Source organism: Phaethon aethereus, assembly GCF_964289735.1.
Source record: "Phaethon aethereus genome assembly, chromosome: 2".
NCBI lineage: Eukaryota > Metazoa > Chordata > Aves > Phaethontiformes > Phaethontidae > Phaethon > Phaethon aethereus.
Window position 1 is genome coordinate 61,482,395 of NC_138582.1, and position 24,862 is coordinate 61,507,256.

General features: G+C 37.2%; 1 protein-coding gene across 1 annotated transcript in view; it reads left to right on the plus strand.

Moving 5' to 3' along the window:
- Nucleotides 1-1,393: 1,393 nt before the first annotated feature.
- CDH7 (cadherin 7) overlaps nt 1,394-24,862 on the plus strand; it is a gene marked incomplete at both ends in the record, with an annotated part of 70,790 nt that continues 47,321 nt past the window's right edge. Inside the window, one exon of the mRNA XM_082014812.1 lies at nt 1,394-1,603. Coding sequence (XP_081870938.1) covers nt 1,394-1,603 — 210 coding nt within the window. The remainder of the gene's footprint in view (nt 1,604-24,862) is intronic.

Sequence of the window (24,862 nt, forward strand, 5' to 3'; positions counted from 1 at the left end):
CTCCAAATGAATGCCTTGTTATCTGTTTTAATTTCATCCTCGTTTTCACCTTGTATTTGGCACTTCCTAAGTACTTCTCGGCTGCCTCATTGCTGACTCGGATAAGGAGGATGAGAGCGAGCATTGCTTATCTGGGGTTAATGCAGGTGTTTCCCTGAAAGGCAAAGCTACGTTTGGTTCTGGCTGACAAAAGTTACGCTTCTAAGAACATTATACTAAGTATATATTTTTACTTGGCCAGAGAAGGCTCACAATTGTAAAAGGCAGAAAAAAGACTTTAAGTATGGAAGTTCAGGTGGTTTTTTGTAAATGATTTTTTGTTTGTTTTTAGTGAGTTCCACCAGTTATTAAATGATCAAGATTTTGAAATAAAAATGGACAAGATGCAAAAAAAGATAAAAATTGTATGTGTTCATGCTGAAAAATCATTCATCATTAAATCAAGGTTTCATTGAAAACACAAAATCACATTATCCTCTCATCTTTCTCAACATATTTGTGTATAAGTATATAAACTAGTCTAACATGCTTCTTACCGTGCTTGACATTTGCTTTAGGAATGTAGTAAAAATGAGTGGGAAGACTCTGAGGACTTTTTAGTGGGTCAGATTCAGATCAGAACAAATCATAACATCTGGTGTACTGTGACTAAGAATCAATCGTATTCATTGTATACTTCTTTATTTCAGTTTTCAGTTATAAGGAAGAAAGTTAAGCCAGCATATGTCCTTGCCATTAATATAACTTGTGCCTGTAGCTGGTTTGTAATTATATCATAGTAATGGCAAGTAAAGCAGACTGTAGGACATAGAGGAGGAAAAATCAAACCAAATAACTGCAAATAACTAATATTTATTAACTTTACAGTTAATATTTATTAACCTTATAGTTACAGACAACAATAAGCTTTGATTATTTTAAGGAGAAAAAAATTCAACATTTGTACTGGGGAAATTGATGTATTGAGAGAACAGCCATGAGAAAACTTTATAGCTATAAATCCAGATGTATCAGCAGTAGTAATGCCATCCAAGGAATGCACTCTAAACTCTCAGAAACTTATTATGTAAACTCAACTGTGTTGATGATAAGAAAAATCATAACTAAACATTTCTGATGGATTATGTGAAAGCTGCAAAAAATCTGAATTCTTGGGAGGGAAAAAAAAAAAGTCCTGACAACAGTTCTTGTCTTTTTCCCGGATAGGTACCTATTACACCGTTTCTTTGGTGAAGGCTATTCAGCAGTGGTGACTTCTTCCAATCGACCACTCCACAAATTATTATCTCTGGACTCCCAGCTGACACCCTGCCGGAGGCTAGAGCTACTGAGACAACTGGAATTGTGCCTGCTCTCATCAAGGTTTTTTCTTTCACGGGGGAAAAAAAAAAAGATGAAGTTGGGCAAAGTGGAGTTCTGCCATTTTCTGCAGATACTAGCTCTTTTCCTGTGTCTCTCTGGGATGAATCAAGCAGAGCTCTCGAGGTCGAGGTCAAAGCCCTACTTTCAATCAGGGAGGACGAGAACCAAACGCAGCTGGGTGTGGAATCAATTCTTTGTGCTGGAAGAATACATGGGTACAGACCCACTCTATGTAGGAAAGGTAGGGGATTTAAACAAACTTTGGAGGGTGCAGATGCTTGCTTTTTGATGCGTTTATATGGTGCAACCTGAAAATTGTAATTTTTTCAGCCTGGTTGACTTCAGCCAGGATGGGACAAAGTTTCGTAGTTTGAAAAAGAAAAATGTTTATCACTTCAAAACATTAACATATTACATTCCTGATTCCTCTTGCAGTTTTCTTTAAGAGCTCTACATATTAGCTATGTTTCTTTAAAGTAGTGTGATAATGAAAGTATTTTACCACTACTGATACAAAGAAAATATTTTATTACTTATATTAGATGTATTTTTTTACATAGGAATAAACACAATGATGAATATTCATAGACTCATAGAATAATAAAATTATTTTATAAGAGCTAACAGCTAATCACAGAAAATAGAATTTCTGTGTTATGTTGTTTGCTCCTTAAAGATCAGCACTACTGAAGGCAAGAGAGAAAGAATCAGGAGTCTGGGGGTGTGACAAGTAAAAAGGAGGGCATGTCTGCATTACTGCTTTGCTTTGACGTTTGCCTGGCTGTCAGATTGGCACCTTGGGGAACCCGCTGCCCTCCATGCACAGCACAGCCTTGTGGCTTTCCCTTCCCTCTGATGGGCACCAGGCAAATGCAGAACAAGCCCTTACACCAGGGCATCCCAAACGTCTCGTTCTGAGCGCCCGCCGCTGCACGTGGAGCGCTCTGAGGACAGCTGTGAAGCCGGGCCTCAGCTCATCCACTGCCTTGTGCTGGTGGGTCATACGCTTCCTTCAGCAATTATGAAGGAAAAGAAAACCCAAACAAAAAACCCTCTTGTGTTTCTATGTAACATTTATGTGTAATCATCTTATTTAAAGAAAAACCCATTTTTCTGTGTAATATCAGAATCAATAAATAGAGTTTCTCATTAAAATATAGCAAATGAATAGAAAACAAGGGAGTGACATCTTTTGGCAAAAGGGCATGCTTACGGAAAAGGAGATGAAGTAATCTGAAATCCACTGCTTCAAATATACAAGTGCAATGAATTTCAGTTTACTTAATTCGTCCTGCTGAAACAAAAACCTTGATGTTTGTGTTAACACAGCTAAGCACTTACAATTTAATCATGCCAACTGAATAATCAAGTTAAATGGGGAACTGCTCTTATGATCACAGCTACGGTTACGTTTAGGTGCTTTTCTGAACTGGGGCTGGTACTTTGCACAATTGAGCCCTCAAGAAAGATGTGCTAGAATGAGAAACATCATCTCTTATTTCAGTGGTCCTGAAAGTTTTTGTTGTTTTAGGTTATGTAGCAGTTTCCATTTTGACGCCACTCAGCTGTCGCTTGGTGTTGTGAGTTTTGTCTTTCAGGCAAATTTGTTCTCAGGCTGGAGCTTCTCTTGTGCCTCTGGAAAATGGCATATTTGGCATTCTTGCCCACTGTTAAAAAAGGAAGTGTGGCTTGCAAATTAGAATTTCTTTCCTGGAAAAGAAGTGCCTTTAAATACTTGACTGAAGACTGCTTTTGATCTGTAGCAATACTCATTTTCATTCAGTTGCTGTATTATGGCCAAAGTTGCTGTGGTAGTGCTAGAGTACGTGATATTTGCATGTATGTGGTTATTTTTAGCTTCACAGTCTGCTCTTTCCTGTCCTTTACAGGAGTCCTAGCATTCATAAGCAGGTATCTTCTGAAAAGCAAACCTTTTTTTCTGAAACATTTTATGCCCAGCCTGCTTTTGTATCAGCAGTATGAATTGTTGGCTCAGGAACTCACATTTGTACCAGCAATTCATTTTGTAGGAAAAGCAGGTAAAAATTTGCACTTACAAAAGGAAGCCCATCTTCCGGGAAACAGAGCCCTTGCTGAGCATCTTATAAGATAAGACGTGCCCCGTTCCTAACCTTCTCGCTGGAGAGGCTTTTTACTGTGTGGTTCCTGAGGTGCAATCATGACCGAAGCTGCATTCCCACGCAGGGGAGCAAAAAGGTGAAGAAGTGATTTTCTTTCTGTGTGTTAATATATTATGTGTAGCACCACTCTGAAGTGAGCAGCAGTCGCCTTCCTCCCCCTCTTTTCCCCTTGAAAATATGGCTGCTCTTGTTTCAAATCCTTTGCAGGCAGGTAGGAACTGAGGAGACTGAGATTTGTATAGGAAGGTTGGTTGGGGTTTTTTTTTTTTGCTTTTTTCATTTCTTTCCCCTTAGTGAGGAAGCTATGGCAAGCAAAGAGGTACCATAACTCACTTCTCTCATCAAGTGAAGTGGAAGCAGCAACCAGACTCTGCCTCGTGTTCTGCAGAGTGCTCTGCTCCTGGGGAGGTCAGTCCTGCACTACTTTACGTTCAGGATGCTTTGCAGGGTGCCAATCTAACTGCACATCCAGGAACGAGGAACCTTCCTCCAGATTTTAAGGGCTGCGAGATAAAAATGCTTCAGAAACACTCAGGCAAATGGAGCTGCGATAGGGAATGTTTTCTCCCCGTCACTATTCAATTTTACAAAGCCCTAGGCAATTCTGTTTGGAAGGCAGCATTCGGAGAATGTTAGGGTTACACGGCAAATCGTTCAAGAGTCATGAAATACCAATGCTAATTTCATGTTCAGCGTTAACTCTGTCCTCCTGGGTGTGTGCATTCTGACACTTTAAATACATGGTCTTGCAGGGTAAAACCCTATTCCTTTTAAATAATAATAGAGACAATTTTAAATAAATCATAACAAAGACAACTCTTTCACTTAAAATAATTTTTCAGCATTTTTACGTTTGTTTAACAAGACTTCGGATCCATACCTGAGGTATATTGCAGCCTTTCTTCTTGCATCCTTGACATCCATTTATTGGCAGAATGTTTTTTGTTTGTTTTTAAAAAAAAGGTATTTATTTTCTTAAGGCAGCAGGGGCCTGTTTCTCACGTCACTGGAGAAACCTCTGGAGGAGTTACATTAGTTTTACACTAATAGGAGTCAGAGGTGACTGAGGTTTTCTGCTTTTTTTTTTTTTAATGTAGGTCTTTTTTCTCCATGGTATGAATTTTAATCATCTTGGATTCAAACCTGAGTAATTCTGAGTGCCTCTTGGGAGGTGTTTAACATGTAATCAGATTGTGGACTGAACCATATAGAATTTCTTACCTGTCCATCAGCACAGTATATGTTATGTTCACTTAAAGGGCTGAAGCATTTACCTGGTTAGCCCATTTACCTGCTCGGTTAGGCACTGTTATCTTCCAGACATGCCATGTAAGAGGCGAGGCAGTTAACTATGATGTTAATTTAGCTGGAAGCATAGGTGGTTTCTGTGTTCTGGAAAATGTTTACTATTGCTTGGTAATATGTTTTATGAAATGCCTTACTCTGTATTTTCCGTATATATGACTTTAATGGAATTGATTTGGGCATAAAAATAATAGTACAGAGCAGTTTTACATGATTCAATGCATAAACACCTAAAATTAAGAAAAAGTCTATGCTGTTACATTAAGTATTTGAAAAGCTGTATACAAACTTGTAATTAAAGTCTATATGGGTACAGTTAAAGTAGAACTTTAAAGCTTTGTTGATATCTTTTTTGTTTTTTTTACATAACTACCAGACATCCAGGGTTTGGGTTTGGTTGTGGGTTTGTTTTCTTTTTTTTTTTTTTTTTAATTGCTGTTGGGTTTTTTATTTTGTTTTTGATTTCATTTTACGTGTTCTGCTGCAAGTGTCAGTCTCCTCAAAAGTATTACAATAACACAAAATCTCAGCCAGTAATCCTTTCATTTTTCTTATTTAAAAAAAAAAAAGCAAAGAAGCCACAAATAAACCTGAAGAAGTAAAACAAGGCTGTGAACTCCATGTGAGATGCTGATTGATGGCTGGCTTCACTGTTTTCTTTTGGATCCAAACCAAAGCTCCTTTTCCAGTGGCTCTAAATTTAGGTATAGTTAAATACAGGGACAGTTTCAAGCTCTTTGCTGAGTTTAACTCTTTTCTCCTCACCCCCCCCCCCCCGAAACCTCATTAAGATAACAAGGACTGAAAATAAAAAAAGGCATAGGCTTGATTGAGCACAAACCCAGTAAGTTGATATTTAACTTTGAGAGGCTCACTGGTACTTCTCAAACATAACGCTTGGAACTTGCAAGGTGCCCTGCATGTAGTTGTTATTTATAATGTTTGGGGAAGGAAAGCATAAATCCTAACCTGCATTTTCTAGGTGGCAAAATCAAGAAAAAAAAGTTAAATGAGTGGACTAAGAGCATGTAGTTTGTTAGAGCTCGCAACCGTTGCCTTCCAATTCCATTTTACCTGCCTCTTTATTTTTCTTGTAACTATTTTAAGATAAAAAGGCTTGTTGGATTCAATTTTCAAACATGGACCAAAGTACATACAAGCTAGTATTTACATTATTATTTTCTGGGTTTGTACGTAATGAGTGAAGCATAAAAAAATAATGTAGTGAACTTAAACATTTCTTAGAAAATTGGTGCATTTAAGAGAATTTACAGGTTTGTGCCAAGGCAAGGTGCGGAAAGGGCTTTTCAAGCAGCAAAATAACAAGAAGTGTATGTTATTGTCGGCATAGAGAGTGGATTGTTTTTACCGGCCTCATACTTTTGGAGGGAAGGAGGCCAGACAGGGGAGGATACTGATTTTTTTGTGGGTTTTTTTGGTTTTTTTCAAAGGTATTGGTGAATGTGTCAACAAAGGTATTGGTAAATATGTCAACAGGGTAACAGAATTATTCACATACTATATTTATATGTGGTGTGACCTTGTATCAAGCTACAGAGATGTAGTCAGAAGTAGGGCTCTTTCTAGATCATAGCCTGACGCTTTCAGATGTGGCTGATGACTTTTTGAGAGACTTGGTTAATAAGTGTCTTTGCTAAAATAATTTAAGGCAGCGAGCAGTGTGGAAGTGCTGGCCACTCAGTCAAACTCAGTCCGATATGTGGGAATATCAGCTGCTGTGAAACTGAGGGAACTTCATCTGTGATGAAAGAGCTGAGGATCTCTGGATTGAAATTAGCCCAAATAGCTTTTCATCTTTCTAGAAACGACACTACAGCAGTTTTGCTGACACTTTCGGAAATGGAGAGGAGATGAGGTGAAATTACAAAGGCTAAATGTAAGTAAAAGAGGCTAAGCCGCCTCATTTGCAGATAACGGAGCTGGGGGTGGGTGGGCTGCGATCCCCTGGAGGGCTCTGTCCCTGCCGCTGCCGCTGGAGGCAGCCGCGGGGGCCTGTGCTCTGCGCCCGCACCCAGCCGGGGGTCCTGCCCCTCCAAGCCTCCTGCCCAAGACAAATGTTCACTTCTGCTCTGCAAGCTCCCAGCTGAGGCTAGCTACAGCTCTGCACAGATTTTTTTTTTCTTTTCTTTTCTTCCCTGTCCCCCTCCCCCAGTACTTTTGGGAAAAAAACACAAAACCAAATTGAACCCCAAACAATTTTTTTTCATCTGTCTTTGTGGACACTATGTGGAAAACAAAGATGGCATAATAACTCAGAAAGAAACTTCCCCTTCGTTATATTTCTTGCTCCTTTTCTATTTATGCCGTCCGTACTTTTAGCATAATCTTTGAAGCACTATTGTTTTATATACTCGCAAAAGGCCATTTATGAAAGTGAAAAAGCAAATCTGTTGTATTTCTGATATTTATCCATCTCAGGAACTCTTTGTTGTTCTGTGGTATGAAAATTAATAACAGTTGACCTTTTAAGGAAAATGGGACATGCCATTCCTGTCGATGTTTTTCTACCACAAGTGCTGTAAATGAAACAAAGGAACAGGCAAAAAACTCAAGTCCCGCTTACCTGGTTTGCGGATTGAATAGGTCTTGGTGAAGGGCTGCTTCGACTGTAGAGCAGTGGTATGAATTTACCATCTCAGCTTGTAGCACACACTTTTCTTCATTGGATAGCCACTGTGGGCTTTGCTTTATTCCATGCCTTACTTTATTTGGATTACCCCGAATAACTGTGAGCTGACTGACAATCTGGATGTTTCCTACTTAGCATGCATGGCTAAAGTGTCTCTGGGGAGAATGGTGAGATTAAGGCACACAGGAAGAATTATCCAAAGGGATAACCTAAAATCTACTGCTTTTTCCTAGTTGATTTCATTAGCCTGCACAGCTATAGTATAATTTCCTCTTTATAGGAAGTCATCTTCTCACATAGCTGAACGGATACAGAAATGGGCTTTATGTCGTGGATTTAAAGTGATGACAATTTCATATGCTCAAGCTCTAAAAGACAATTTGTATGTAATTTCATTATTAAAAGCGATAATAGAGTTGAGAGACTTGTGGTTGGATACTGAAACATAACATCCAGGTTTTTGATCTTTTAGTATAATATAGACCATTGATCCTTAACATGTGACTTTACAGAAGAGGAAGGTTAGTGAAGGTGATGAGAACATCTGTAAATTAAGTAGCCTTCATTGCAGCTTTTTATTCAATGGCACAACCATGCTATTTATATAATCCTGTAACACCAGTGCTGTATTTCAGTAGAGTAATAGGCTCTACCTGCAGTGCTCTGCTTTGCATTTCTTTTGGACATTATTTAAAATTGTATTTTATGGGCCTCTGACAAAATAGAAAAACAAGAGTAAAAGCTATTTTTGCAGTGATACGTAGATGCAAATCTCCTGTATGCTTGGCTGGTTATCAGAAAATGCCTTCTTTTCATGAGAGAATGAGATTTACAGTTTTGATGCCAGTCAAGTTCATGCTGGTTCAGCTGACTTTTTTAGCCATGTTCTAACATTCCTTCTCCTTTTCATCTTCTGAGTTTGTTTTTAGTCCTCTAGTTCATGCTATTGGCTGTCACTCAACCTCCAGTTTTACCTCCATCCTCTAGTCTCACAGTTGTGTATTAATGACATTGGAAATACAGCGCTGTAAAACTAGGGCTACCAAGAACTGTATTTTCATTATTCTAGGGTTAAGCAAGTCCAGTCATGAACCAAATTCCCACTGTGCTAGGGACAGTGCAAGCGAACACAACCCCTGCCCTGAGGCACCAGTTTTGTAAGACAAGAGACAATAGCAGATTAAGAAACAACAACAGAATCCAGAGAAATATGAAGATGACAGTCAACACCCCAAAAATAGCTCGAGAACAACAGCGAGCTATTTTTCTTTGCTATGAAGATAGAATATTATTTGTTCTGAAAATAAGAATCATGCAACATTTTTAAATATTATGAATTTATTATCCATCCTTTATGGATGACAAGTTAGTTGAAATTCATAAGTGCAGCTCTATTTGATATCTAAGTTGGTACAAGGTTACTTCTTCATTCAGACCAGTGAAGATAAAGGATATTTTTCCATTGCTTTCAAAAGATTAAATCGCATATGCTTTAAAGTTTTACATCTTGTAGCCTGCTAGCACACTACCTTTTCCATGTTGCCTTTTTTTCTTATACCTGTACTGTTAGACATAAATGTCTGTCTATAGCCCTATTGGGCATTCATTCCATATATTTACTATTTTCCACATGTCACAGTCTAAAAGTGCTGCCAGGACTATTGCTGCCTTGTCACAATTCTGCTGAATTTCTTCTTTGCTCCACACTATTGGTTTATTGGGTGTTTTTTTTTTTCACATAACACACTGCACTTCTCAAGTTCCTTGTCTCTTTTTTTTTTTTTTTATAGTAATCACTTAACATAGTAGTACCTGTGTACACATGTCAGTTTTTCAGTGCTAACTTTTACCACTTAAGGAGAGTACCTGCAACAATGTATTTAGAGATCCTCAAAAATCAGGGAATGGTTCCTTCATGTCCAATAAGTTGGCTTTTACATAAATACACTGGTGATAAGTCCAGGAAAATCCCTGCAGTATAATCTTTTCCTCTCAGCATTATGCACTACACTGGAAGAGGTGACTGAGCTAAGTGCTAATGGTGGACCCGCTGAGAGAATAAAGATGTTAATATACTAGGTTGCTCACTTTTTCTCAGAATAACTACTAGCTACCTTATTCTACCAGCATCTTCTCTGTCACTTTTGCACTAGAAGAGACACTTACTGTCATGTAAATTAGAGACAAGTAGCTCTTAGAAAAAACAGTGGAGTTTGTGCTGTTAGGAGAATTCTAATTCTGTCCCAACTATCCAAACCATGGTCGTAGTATGAATACCAGTCTATACCATGAGTGGAAGTTTGAAGAGGTTATAATGCTTAATCTCTCATAGTTTCAAGGCTGTAAGAAGGAGGATCAGTCAGTCAAAACTAGAGGCTTTTTGTTTACACGGCATTAAAAATATATTGTCGATACCTAACTATCCATCACCTGACCACGTTCTATAAAGGGGAACCACCTTAACCTTCCCAGACTAAGTGTAAACTTAGCCAGTGAAGAAGCTCCATTGACAACAGAAGAACACATCTTGAAAAGATGCTGATCACCAAAATCAAAAAATATGCTCATAAAATTATACAATATATTTAGGATTAATTTTTGCAGATGTTTTTGACTCAGCTAAACAATTACTGCTCTTACTAGCCCCTTCCATATTCAAGTATTTGCTGGTGTTACCGCCCTGTGCTGTTGCAAAATTAATATTGTTATTTACATGGGACTAAAGCACGTAGTACAGTAGCAGTACTCTATAAATCATAAAGAACACAGTAAAAAATAAACATTATTTTATCTTTCAGATAAATAGGAATACCAAGACAAATATAGCTCTTTTGCATACAGTACTTCATGTGCAATTATTCATGTACCAGAAAATACAAAACGTGCCTTACTGGCTCACTCTCAGGCTGTCTTTTTCAGAATGTTCCCCTGGTGCAGAGAAGGTGATAGTTCTAAACGTTGAAGAAGGAGGCAAAAGATTTTTACTGTGTTATTTATTAAGTTGTGCTGTTTATAGAGTAACTGAAGATTTAATCCACAATCTTGAGATCAGTTTTATCGACTGTAGTAGACTATTTGAGAATATTAATTTTGCAATACAACTATTTGGCTGTTTTAAAATTGATTTTTTAACTGATATTTTATTCTGTAGGTTAGTAAAAGAGGAATACTGAGGACTGATTGACAACAGGTAGCAACATATTCCACGTTTTGACAGTGAAAAAATAGTGCCTTCCTTTCATATAGTCATATAGTGTTCTTAGAGCACTGAAGGCCTGCATTAGGGTGTTTCATAGGGCTGGCTAGGGTAGATGTTGAGAACAGTTAAGGGCAGCCTGACGTAATGTTCTACCTACATCACAGGAGATTCTTTGGCCCTCTCTGAGTAGAAAGAAATACATCTAGTGTAATTTTCCAGGTGATACAAAGAGATTTTGCTGCATGAATTCCACAAATATTACCATAGTCACACTGTCCCATTTAGTTTTCCTGTTCCTGTAAATCATGAGAAATTACCTTGAGTAGAGACATGCAATTTTGTTGCTGTGGAGTGCATGTAAGAAGAATTGAGTCCACAAAGTTATTTTCCATTTGAAATGCTTCCACAATGTGGAAAACCTGGTACTTGCATACATGTGTAAGGATGATAAGCTGTTTAAGCATTTCATACTGAGGTACCAAATTGTAACCCCGTAACCCCTGCTGACTAGGCAACCAAGCAATTCATTTTCCTTACAAGGTAGGCAGGTGCTGTATTAGGCAAAGTTTAGTTTGTTACCCTGTAACAATGACGAAAAGTTTTCAGACACAGTTGGGAAAAGCAGATGGTCAGTTTTTAAGTTTCCATAATCGTGCTCCACATGCAACGTCATGAATTAGAAAAATATTTAACTTGTCTTTCTTATACAATTTATGCACATTATATGGGCAGAGTAGGCATTTGGGAAGGTATTTGGCATATTTTTATGTTTCTTTTTTAACTTGCAGGGCCATAATGTTGCATAGTGTTTATATTAAAAATTTAAATAATTCCTCTTGCTCCTGGGTGTTCATAATCTTCATGCATATGTAGACTGCTGTCTGCCCCACCCATCTTACCCCTTACCACTTAACTATTGCTTAGCCAAGCAATATGTATTTCCCTCTTTTAAAAGTTTTTCTCATTAGTCAGCACTGCAGCCCAGCACTGCAGCCCAGTGTTCATCTTTACTGCTTTTTTACCCATTCCCTCTATTTTTTCAATCTCTTCCTGACAATAAAAAGCCCTGAACAAAAGCACTCTATTACACCTTCAGCTAAACAGGAAATAAGCCAAGTGAAACTGTTATTTCCTGTCTCATTGTATGATTCAAATTGCACAATTCATGTTTGTTTCTTTCTTTTCAAGCTCATGTCCACTACTACTTTGAGGATCTTAAAGCCTTATTGTTTTTAGGTTTTATTCTTTCTGCTGAATCAAGTGTACGCCTTAGTGCATACTAAACCCTCTTGAAAAATTTGGAGAGAAAAGGAAATATTCATTGTTTTAAAAGTTGTTTCAATTTATCTGTTTGACTGATAAACTGAATGAAGCCATGTCAAAGGTGGTTTTATGGAGGAAAGCAGCAGGAATTGGAGTGACCGCAGTGATGGAGCACATACATAAATGTGTGCGTATGTGTATATGTATAGGAAACAAGGGAGGTACCTTATGTTGAGGAATAATTCGCACTTGTAGTGACACATTTATTCAATTCAGCTTTATCTTAGGATTGAAAGAAAATGTAAAGATTCTAGTCTTAACAATTTTAGTATAGGAAAAAAGAGACTGAAAACATTTAAGAGAAGAAAAAGCATCCCAAAGAGCAAGTGTAAAAATGCACGGACCATGACGGCACAATATGCTATGTTTTTCTCAGTCCAAAGCCTGATGTAAAGCTGAAAAGAACATACCAAGGAAATCAATGAAAAGATTATTTTAGATCAAGGTATAACAATCATATGTATAGGTTCTGATTCCCTTTGCTCTTTGCTAAGGATGCTGTATGCCTATATATGGGGAATACATTGGTTTAAGTCACACCAATCCACTACATGGGGGTTCTGTGTAAAAAGAAGAAGACGGCCTTGTAGGTACCAATGCTAGCTGACTTAGTTGTGTTAACACAGATGGGACAGGAGGGCAGCTAGCTAGAGATCTAGTAACACCCAGGTTTGAGAAATGTGCAGGAGACTAGGTCTGTTAACTAGCAGATGCAGCTGAAAGGGACAAAAAGTTAAGCAAAGCTCATTTGTAATCAAAGGACAAAGATGTCATATACAACAAGGTAATCTGTGATACTAGTCAGCAGCAAAACCAAATGTCACCAGGACAAAACCTAGTAAAGTGATTTTATGTTTCTTTTCTGGGAACAGGATAGCAAAGGATCAAAAAGGAGAGATGTAAATATTTCTTAAAAAGCATTACTAAAGAGGGCTAGAGAATTAAGAATTTGATCAAAAGCAGCCTAAAACATGAGTAACATGGCACCAAACAACATAGGACAAGAAAGAAAAACCTTCTATCCGTAGAGGTTCCAAGAATTACTGGGTCAAGATAGAGCGTGGATAAGCAAAAAAGGCAACATGCAGATCTGGAGGAGTCCAAGCAAGTCTGAGCTCTCACCAGATGGATATAAGGATGTGAATACATGCAGCTGTCAGGGCAGCATCTGGGCCATGTCCAGGCTGTTACCAGAGCTGAAAATCAAAAGGATTAATGCTGTGATCTACCACTAAGGAAGGCAGCCTGCACCTTACAAAGTAAATTTGTGTTTGGAGTTAAGGGGATGAAATAATGACATTTTTGGGTTTTCTAGGTCTTTCAGAACCTCAGTAAACACCTTTTCTTCTAGACCGATATTTTGACATTCATCATTTCATGTAGCGGTATTTCCTTCAATCTATTTACAGGTTACATGAGAATTTTTTCCTGCAGGCTAATTTCAATGCCCCATCAAGATTAAATTTTGTTCCATACTATGTAAGCCACAGTATCACAATCAACAATTTGCCTTCATCTATTATTTTAGTAACTAGAGCTAGGTAAAAGATGATGGTCGATTCTGCCAGTACGATGGCAAAATAATTTTTCCAGATTTTTTTTTTTTTTAATTTTACTTCTAGTAGCACAGAATGAAATCAATGGCTGCTTTTCATGTGGAAAAGACTGTTCTGTAGACTGAGGACCCAGGTGCTTTGTCTTGTTTCCAAAATATCTGCCAAGCAGGCAATGAGGCTGTGAGGAAGACAGAAAAATTAAGATATCCACCTTGACTACAGATCCTTCTGATATCTTTAGAGATATAAGGGTCTGTATCTGCAGACCACAGTAAAAAATCAAGATATTTATTTTTGCTTCTGAAATAATTTTATCTTCTGTGTATTAGATATAGTGGCCCACCTTCCAGTTTTGACCATTTCATGCACGCTTTGTACTATGTTTAAACTGCGAAGCCCAATTTGGAACACAATTTTGGACTGTAGCAGTATGAGCTAACAGGTTGTGGATCAGATTCAATTCTCCGGAAAATTACTTTGTAAGGTAATTAGCAAGATACAGGGGAAACATGCTGCAGCTTAACCATCAAGGTCAGAAGAGTTAAGTTTATTACAGTGAACAAAATGATCAGCAATATTGCAAATTTTCCTAGAGTCAAACATTCTTGCACCTGTAAATAACTGTTGCTGATAACAGAACTCTGACAGAACCAATACGAGCTCAGAAGTGCCATTGCAGAGAGTAACAGGTTGAAACCAGATCTTTTTTTTCCCATATTGCTTGGATCTGTTTGAAATATAAATACAAGTGATGATGAACATTATATTCAATGCTTTCCTAAGCTATTCTCAAAATCAAAGTACACTTTTGGTTTTGTTGGCAGCAATAGAAGTAATGCAATAAAATAAGATAGATTATCTCAAATTCTAAAGCATTAAGATACTATTTAATAAGTTAGGTAGAGGATAACATTGTATGAGTGATGTTCTGGAAGGCAAAGTAAGAGTTGTTCTGTTCTTCATACTCCTGAAGTTGCGTGCCTCACTAGTCAAAGGACCCTTCCTGATGCTTTCTTGTAAGGTTGGGCTCAAGGAAGACATTCAGTATTGTTCATTTTTTTTACCTCAGCCTAAGGTTTAAATGCCTTCAGGGTGGAGCGTGGGACTGTCAGAAGAAGCAGCAGGTTGCCACATGGAAAAGGCAGCTCAGGGCCATGAGTCTTCACAGTGGCTTAGAAACCCTGGGTGTCTTCAGTAAATACAGTACAATGGTCTAATATGTCTCTGTTTACAGAATAGCAGAAAATTTGCTCTTAAAAGTGACTGTATAAAATTTTACTTTGTTACTAAGTAGATGAATTCTATATGTGTCACACCTGCCTGTTCTGGTGATAATTTTTTTTCTACTTATTATTGCTGTTAGTCCTGCTGAGCTAACAGCTGAGAGACAGCAAACTGCATTCTATTATTTCTTGAGTGTCATCCACAGAGCTGTTATGTTCCACTGACTTACACCTGCACAAGCCAGTTGTAAGCTATGGGACCATACATTTTTTCAATGAGAACAGAATCTGAAGATAGCAGGGGTTTTACTTACTTATGTAATTGGAGGCATAATTTGCCTCCTGGAAAGTAAGAGCTTGTCTTTGCAAGACTCAGCTAAGGTTGCAATACAAACAGCTTACATAAGACTTGTCCACTGAGTCTATTTGAAATGCAAGTCACAGAAAGGCATTGCTGGTTTTATACTACCACATTCCAGCATGCAGCACATTAATAGAAAGCCTGTTTCCTGTCTTAATGCCTTTTTTATGATCAAATTGGTTTACTTGGTTAATTCGGTTTGTTCTTGACCAGTTAACATGGAATTCACTAGATTTGCTATTGAACTATTCTCCTTCCGCTTGTACTGCTATGCTTGTATGTATATGGACACAGCAATGTGGCTCTATTCCTGAACTGGCACACTTTCTCTTTGATAAAAATTGCAGAATTTAATAGTGCATTCTGGTTCTTTTATTCTCTTATATAGCCAGTGTTTTTGCCTTCCAGTCTTCCACCTGTTTTAAAAGTAGCTGCAGAACAGACTGCAGACATAAGGAATAAGGATATTTATTGTCTTGTGCTGTCATGAGCACTGACCACCAGTGTTTGATCACTTCTGTGAACAACGTGCTTTAGAGTTTCTCATGTATTCTTCACTGAAAACAATTTAAAAAAAAAACCCAAACAATCCTTTTGCCTTCTTGTAAATTTTATTGAGTAAATACAAACAGAGATTAACAGAGCAAACATAAGAGAAAGAAGCAATAAAAAGGGTGTATGTAAGAAAAAAATAAGCCAATACTAGCCAAGCACAAACTCCCAGAAGAGCAGAGGATCTGTGGGACTATTAGCAGGACAAAGGATTCACCAGTTAAGAATACGAGGAATAGAGTATGGTTGAAGAAACACAAAGACCTTTGAAGGCATATATAAACCAGAGACAGGTGAGGAATATAAATTCCAGCTGTGAACTACAAGTGAGATTATTAAGTCGAATTTTCTGTTCACTTCAGAAAGTTTGATTTTAACGATATTTGAAATTTATACATCCTTGATCTTCATTAGTTTGACTGATCTGCTTGTGACTTTTCTTTGCAGAAACTTTTATATATTTGTGTTATTTTCACAAGCTAGATTTCATCTATTCACAGTCAATATAACTTTTTACTAAACTGGCATTGCATTGAAATTGCACATTTTTAAAGGGAAAAAGTACAGAAAAATAACATAAATAAGAGATTTCTGTTTCGTGTGCAGAAACAGTTACTACTTGGAAAATATTTACTGAATTTAAAATAACATTTTCCTTTTAAAAGATAAAATTTTTGTCAGTGTCCATTAATGTACAAGGCTCAGAATTTTATGAATGGGGATCTAGATAATTATTTTTTTTCCCTTAAAAATATGGGAGCAGATCCCCGATGAATGGAAATTGTGCTCTCCTTCCAGTGCACAGTGCTGTGCTGATTTACACCAAGCTGTACAAAACTTCCCTAAGGGGGAATATTTACCACAGTTTGTGAAATTAAGTGATCATTTTAATGGACCACACAGAAAGTGTGAGAAAAAAGTGAAAATGCCTTGAGTATAAAGTTCTGAACATTACAATTGGTGACAGAAGGCCAATCAATGAGACAGTAATCCTATAAAAATACAGAAAGATCAGATTGCTTGTCAAATTAGAATTGCTTTAATATGGATGCATGCGAGGGGATAGCAAAGGAGCTGGAAACTTTCCATCTGCTTTGTATACAAAGTGATTAGAGTGTGATCACTTAGTCCAAGAGGATGGAAATGATGCACAATTCTGCTGGGATGAGACATGCAAATTGGATCAATTAAGCTTTGAGAGTGCTCAGACAATCTGGTAAGAAAAGTTTACATGCTGTGTCAAGTGAAACTTAGCAAGGATCAGTCTTGGATGCTGGGGGCAGGTGTTATAGTGATTTAAACTCTAATCTCCAAGGGTAATTAATTGTTTTTGGATTTGGTTATAAAACTGATCAAATACTATATAAAATTATCATATACTATAATATAAGGTCCCTTTAGGAGATGTTTGATGGTATATACAACAAGTATGACAGACAAATCAGTAACAATCATCTGAGTTGAAACATTTGAGATAGATGAGAGTAAATTCGGATGACTGATCTTGTTTGCAGTTAATGGAATACACAATATTAATAATTCCTGTACCTTCATATTGGACACAATGCTTCAGAAGCAGGGAGTGTTCTCATAAGGAACTAATTGCGTACTCTATTTTTATTGAACCAGAGCTAACTCAGAAAGGGAACAATGTGAAAATGATCATTAGATAAGAGTGCTCTAATTTCATCAGGAACCATCTGAGAATTTGAATTTAGTAACCTATGAAATGTTTTTTATAGTGGCAAAATGATGCGTTGTTTCAGATAATTAGAGGTATCTTTATGTAAATCGAAAGGTCTCAATATATTTGAAGTACTGGAACCTTCAGAAATGAGTTTCTGAAGGAAGACTTTGAACATTTTCAGTAGAATCCAGATGGCTTTCAGAATTAGAAACAGGTCTGTACAATTTGAATTTTAATGTGGATTCAGCAAGTATACATGACCAATGTAAAATAACACCTGCCATTTCAGTATTTTCTCATAATTTGTTCATCAATGGCACATAAATTGACTGTATTGCCAGCATTTAATGGCAGTGAGTACAAAACATAACAAGAATGTGTTCTGGTGAAAACAAGAAGAACAGATGAAAAAATCCTTGGTTGGCATCAGCACTGTGTGTGGCAAAACTCATATCTATGGATTTTTTTTTAAAAATGACAAGTGACTTTCAATTTTAATCCATATTTTCTCATCATTTGAGGTGGCAAAACATGATTTAAGGAACAAGATGTAATGTCTTCTTAGGAATTTGGTGAGATTATCTTTATTAAACACTCATCATACTCACCAAAATAGAAAAAGGCACCAGAAGAGCACTGCCCTTTACATACAGCTGTTAAAATCCTTCTAAGCTGGAAAGCTTTACAATTAACCTAGTATTGTTCATGCTGAGGCAGTTTGTTATGGTTTTGAAATACTAATACATTATCCTCCCTCTCAAATGTTTTCTGAAAACCAGCACAAAACACAGGCATTAAAAACATTTATTTCCCAGCCCTTAATCCTACAGAGTAAAAAAGCCTATCGAAATGTGAATTACTATCTTGAGGTGAGTCTGGTTATATCTGAAAGCCACGGCAGACCTGCAACTTTGAATGGTTAAAAAAAAAAAAAAAAGAAGAAATCAAAACTTTTAAAGTATTTATTTGCAAAGGATCACTTTAAATGATCTGAACAGTTTAAGGCAGACTTTCAAACATCCGTATTTACTGTGCATACCCTACTTCAGCTTGTTCTGAATACTGAACAGCTACAGTGTGAATTTATGTAATGGAATCACTTAAGCTTTCTATTCTGCTTCTTACAATTAGTCTATGTGATGCACATTGCTGTTCATTAAAGCACCCTTCCTTTGCACAGGGATTAAGGCTCCATTTCAGAAAGGCGCTTAGGCATATGCTTAGTACCAACTTTCATGAGTGTTAAGCAAGTCCTGACATGCTGTACATGGATAAGGATGATTTCTTGACTTAGAGAATTCTAAAACAGAGATTTAATTTGATGTAGCACAGGATTAAATTTCCCTACTCTTTGGAGTAAATTTTGAACAACGGGCTGTTAATTAACTAACCAGTATATATGGATGGATATGTATGTTAGAAATACATTTCGGTAAAAATCAATGTGATAAAGCATCTTCAGTGAAATATGTAAGAGTAAGGGAAAAAAGAAAAAAAAAGTCCTATAACCTACTGAAAAAAAGAGCAACTTATTTGTCATTCAGTGTTTTACCTTTACTGAACTGCAGTGTCAGTAATCAGTCGTAGTGGTTAATAGAAAGCACTACAGAGATGTTAGGGTGTTTAATCAAGCCAGACTGAAAAAGATATTCTAAATGAAATGTAAACACACTGACAACAGTAACTTGTGTTTTAAGATAAGTTAACCACGGGATTCTTCTGTTCTCTTTAAGTGAACTCATTTTAAGACACAAGTGTCTACAGGAAGATATCCAATACTGCATTTTTGGTCGTGCATTGTTTTTTCATATTATGTTGTCATACTAGCAATGAAACTGTAATGCTTTGCTATCGATTTTTGTTGCTGCCCTTATCATATGAAATAATTTACTCATATTAAAACGTTATAGTAAAATTTTACATTAAAATTCTCTGTTCTTGCTTTATTTCCTTGACCCACTGTCGTCTCTGAGCAATTATGACTCTCTCCCCAACATACCTTCCCAGGGACTAATTATGTGTGATATGGACATTGTGTCAAATTCTTAATTTTGCACTTTAAAACTAGGAGTAGTCCCATTGATCTTAGTGGGAATACTTATGGGATTCGATTTTTGGAAATGCTTTGAGAAAGATCTTAGGTAGTGTGAAACATTTTATAACATATAACCAATATTATCATATGAAGAATTGTCAGTTTCAAATTGAAAGTCAGCACTAAGTATTGTATTTATCCAAACATATAAAACTTTATAGAGAAAGACAATCGGAATTTAGGAAACAAAACACAATGACAAACACTGATGCCCTGGCATCTATATTATCATTTATGTACGTTAAAAATTGAGATGTAGACCAACATGTTAATTCTGCTTTAACAGTTTCATAAATTTTGTTTAATATGTCCCTAACTTTTCATGGAATTATAGGTTAGTGTGGCTGTGGACCCAGTTAGTTATATTTTTTCTGTATTGTAAATCTTTCATCATTCAAATGATCAGATCATGCTGTCTTCTGTAGTCCAGTACTTTACAAGCTTCTACAGACACAATTAGTCACAGTAATTACTTCAACTGCTTACATATTTTATCATTGTCTTCTAGTCTGTCATGGTTTCAGCACTTACCACTAACACGCAAGGTAAGGTTACAAGTGGATTTTTAGTAGCATTAAACTTTCAAGAACAAATGAAATTTGAGGAATTGATACAATATAAAACCAAACCAAAAACAACAGAAAAAAGCTCTACACCCTCCAGGTATCTGTTCCTTGGTACTAATGTTCTTTGGAAGCAGGTTCCTATGAGAAAAATCGTTATCAACCAAGCAATGCTGCAAGCTATTTTGGATAGTTGAAGCAGAAACAGGATAATCGCTCTAAACTATAGATCAGTAGTTTGACAAAGAAGAGACAATATAAGAGGTATAATTTCCACTCTAAAATAAAGACATTCAGTATAAGTACATAACATCCCCGAAAAGACTTTAATATCAAATGAATTTTTGTTTGTAAATTTGGTATTATTGATATGGTAGTCAGACAAGAAGTGTGTATGATTATTTTTCCCTCTCTGTGCTATTACAAATAATTCTTTAGATTACAGAGTTAGATATGAAAATATAGATCCTCTAATATGCTCTCATTTTCCATGGTTGAAATCCTAGGCCTGAATTACCACGGCTAAGTAGAAGGAGCAATATGGGAGAAACAACTTTCCAATCATCATATTTATATCCTTTTTTTCTTATTTCTATTTTCAGGAACAGGGAGAAAGCATTCATTTTGCATTATTGCAGGTATATAAATTCTGCCATTGCCTTTCTTGTTTCATGTCCCCTCTTTCCCTCTTTCTTGTGCAATAAAGCAAAGTGCATTCATGCATTCTCTGGTCATTTAAAAAAAAAAAAGGTGACGACTTAAAAATCATAAGTAATTAATAAAAGATTTATTATGTACAGTGGTATAAGAAGGGAAAATGCTCATATCACTGTAAATATGTATGTATGCATATATACATACGTGTATTTCATTCAAGAAAAGTGAATTCAAAAAATATTATGCAAGCAGAGATTTTTTCATGTGTAGTGGGGAAGTAATTTGAGAAGAATGAGTGAAGTTTCTTGAAGGCTCTGTTTCTGTAAGCCACTACATGTGCATAAACTTTTCAATTCCATAGGCAACTGCTAGCCCAGAGATATTCTTCTATGAAGTATACTAGGGTCTTTGGTATTTATTTGCCATGTTACATTTTTTTAAGCTTGACCACTTTCATAGAAGCTATATGTGGGGAATGCAGGGAGAGAGCATCCTCACACAATTTTATTACACTCTTGAAATAAGACAGTAGTGACTTGAAGAGAATTTTGTCTTACAGCTTCAGTGATTCTTGGCAACAAAATAAATCAAATCACTGGACCAGTAAATACGTCGGTTTAGTACATAACAGCAAGTAGTATGGTGCATTATGAATAGATATGGATCATGTGAAAATACTATTGGTATGTATGGAAGAGGACTTAGTCCCTTTCCTGGAGAATAAGTAAATGCAGAGACCCAAATACAGCTGGTAAGAATAAACATTCAGGAATTTGTAAATAGAATTTCATTCCTGTGGTATTTTCACATGATTTAATTGTTTTAGGCACTTGTATAAATGAGGTTTGAGTCATTGGTTTCTTTAATCAATAATTAAATCTATTTGGGTAAAAACAGAAGCAATTTTTATGTGGTAAGTCAGATAGGAAATCCACTACTCTATGGCTTGGTTTGTCAGTGATGCAGTTTTGTTACTGAAATACTCAGAATGAGTACTCCAAGGAATAAATACTGATGGACTGAGAGTGGTTTGGGAAAAAACAAAACAAAACAAAGCTGATTATTGAACAGGTCTGTAAGGATTCCAATGTGCATACTGTTCACAAACACCCTGGTCTGTTTCCCCATTCTAAATTCTAGCAAGATAATTTCGGAAAAGCTTGAAGTGTGTGTGTGAGGGGAAAGCAGGTCTCTTTTTTTTCCATTCCTATTCTGAACGTGCTATGTTGCCTGCAGGCTCTTGGTGGTGCTACAATACAGTATTGCTGTCCCCCCACCCCCAATAAATATTATGCAATTAGGACATGATGATGTGCAGTATACAGATGGCTTTTACCTCCCAAGGCTGCCAAACTATCTTTTTAAAAGTGTGAATGACAAACAGTCGTTTTGGAGAGTGACATGTCATGATGATGGCCCATTAAAACTCCTCAAGAATACTCAGCCGGCTACATATGCCCACTCAGCTCCATCTACAGCAGCTGCTGCTTCTGAGTTCCTCCTGTAGCTGCACTAATCTTAATGGGCTGGCTGCACCGTTCCCTGTGCCGCAGGGCAAATTTGTGTTCTTATTAAAACTGAGGGGGGAGAAGGCATAGATTTGTGAAGTACAGCATCTGCAGAGATCAGAAAAGAGAACGGAATAAGGAAATGTACGTGTGTGTGTGCATGTGTGCGTATGTATGTATACATACATACACTTGAAAGTATGCCTATACTGTATAGATATACAGTCACTATATCACTTTCTATATAAAGTAGAAATATATAGTATATATATAGTATATATATATTTATACAGAAAAGTGTACACTTTTCTATGTAAAGTGTACACAGAGAGAGAGAACACTATAGACATAACTGAGTGTTATTAAGAGAAAAAATGTCATAAAAATGTGACATGGTTGCTCTTATCACATTCAGTTTTCAGTATTTCCTATTAATTATTCGACTCACTAGCCTTTAGATGACAGTATCTCTTATTCCTAGAGGAACTTGTCATCTGAACTTTGTCTTCCACTTAGAAGCCTTGAGGGCTTACTTAGATACTAACTGGAATGTTATGAAGTGTAAGTTTTAGAATTTTCGTACTTCTATTTTGAATTTTGTTTGAACAATAGCCTTCAAGGAACTAAAGATGTTTCACTGTTCTCTTTCCCGTTCCACCCCCTTTTTCAAAAGGTTGGCAAAATTAAATATTCACTTCACTTTATGTAGCTGAGGCTATAAGATGATTATCCTCCTGGAGCACGGATCGGTCAAGAGTGTAAGGGCTATATATTTTTCACTAAACTCTTCCACCAACATTTCTAAACCTTTTACTGGGGAAACAACATGGGGGAAGGAGGGGATAATCAAGCCTAACTGCTTATTCCAGGTTTGAACATGGGAGAGAGTAAGTTTGAGTAAATTAATAAAAACTCTATACTATTTTAATTTCTTAGGCACAGGAACATACATTCTGTAGCAGCAAAAAAAGTTCAGAAACTACATTAATAGGGGAAATAAGGATTTAAAAAAAAAAAAAGATGTGTAGTTCATTCAGAACATATTGACACTTATGCTACTCTCCCTGCCCATCAGTCATGTTTCTTATGTTTGTTCCTCTGGCTCCAACACTTCAAAATCAATGAAAATATAAATTGCACCCTCTTCCTGCTCCCTTCCAGAGAAGAATTTTTTTGGTGAATTTGGAGTAGTAGTAATACACATCCTCAGTAAAGTGACACCTGGCCAGATTCAGATTATCAGCCTTTTTAATTAATTTAAAAGAAAATGAAAAGAAGATGCTGTAAAGTAATACAGCTTTACTCTCAAATACTGTTCTTGCCTAATACTGATCCGTCGTTGAAGATGGATGAAGATGAAGTAAGCTCCACTTACTACTTCAGCATTTTGTTTCATTTGAGAACTGAACATTTTCAAAGAGTACTGTTCCCCATATGAACCCCTGAGGGACACCACTCATCACTGAACTCCATCTGGACACTGAGCTGTTGACCACTATCCTCTGGATGTGACCATCCAACCAATTCCTCATCCATCCAACAGTCCACCCATCAAATCCATATCCCTCCAATTTAGAGAGAAGGTTATTGTAGGGAACCATGTCAAAGGCCTTACAAAAGTCCAGACAGATGACATCCATAGCTCTTCCCTTGTCCACTGGTGTGGTCACTCCATCATAGAAGGCCACTAGGTTGGTCAGGCAGGACTTGCCCTTTGTGATGCCATGCTGGCTGTCTTGAATCACCTCCCTGTCCTCCATATGCCTTAGCCTAGCTTCTAGGAGGATCTGCTCCATGATCTTCCCAGGCACAGAGGTGAATCTGACAGGTTGGTAGTTCCCAGGGTCTTCCTTGCTAACTTTTTTAAAGATCACCAGGGTCTTCACCTGACTGCCATAGCTTTTCCAATATCATGGAGAGTGGCTTGGCAAGTACATCAGCCAATTCCCTCAGGACTCTGGGATGCATCTCATCAGGTCCCATAGACTTGTGCATGTTCAGGTTCCTCATGTGGTCTCGAACCTGATCTTCTCTTACAGTGGGAGGGACTTTGCTCCTCCAGTCCCCGTCTTGCAGTCCCTCCACTTGAGAGGTGTGGGAAGAGAGATTGCCCATGAAGACTGAGGCAAAGAACTCGTCGAGTCTTCATCCATTGTTACCAGTTTGCCAGTTTTGCTCATCAAGGGGGATACGCTTTCTTTGACCTTCTTATTTATTCTCTCTCTTATCCTATGCTTTCTTAATCATGCACCTCCATGAATACCTTGACTGTAGATGTAGCTTTGTTTGCACTGGCTTTATATACACTGTTGAATATGAAGTCTTGGAGCTCAATACACCAAATGACATACAATTTGCCTGCAGGAGGGCTATTAAGCTGAAGCTACAGGATGACACAGCTGGTAATCCCAAAGGGGTGTGCCCTGGTTTTACTCTGAGTGTGACATGTGCTTGTGTGATAGGTAACCTCTCATTATCTCATTGCCTTTGTGGTGATTCTGGGTAGATATATTGGCCTGTGGTCACTCATAAGACTCTAGTACAACCTGTAGCAAGACAAAAGTGGGAAAGAGATAGTCTGAGTTCAGGCAGCCTAGAGGACAGTGCTGGATGTGAAGAGATCTCAGGAATGTCTTGGACTTTGGTTGTCCCAGCAGCTCTTAGGTCTGTGGTTAGTTCT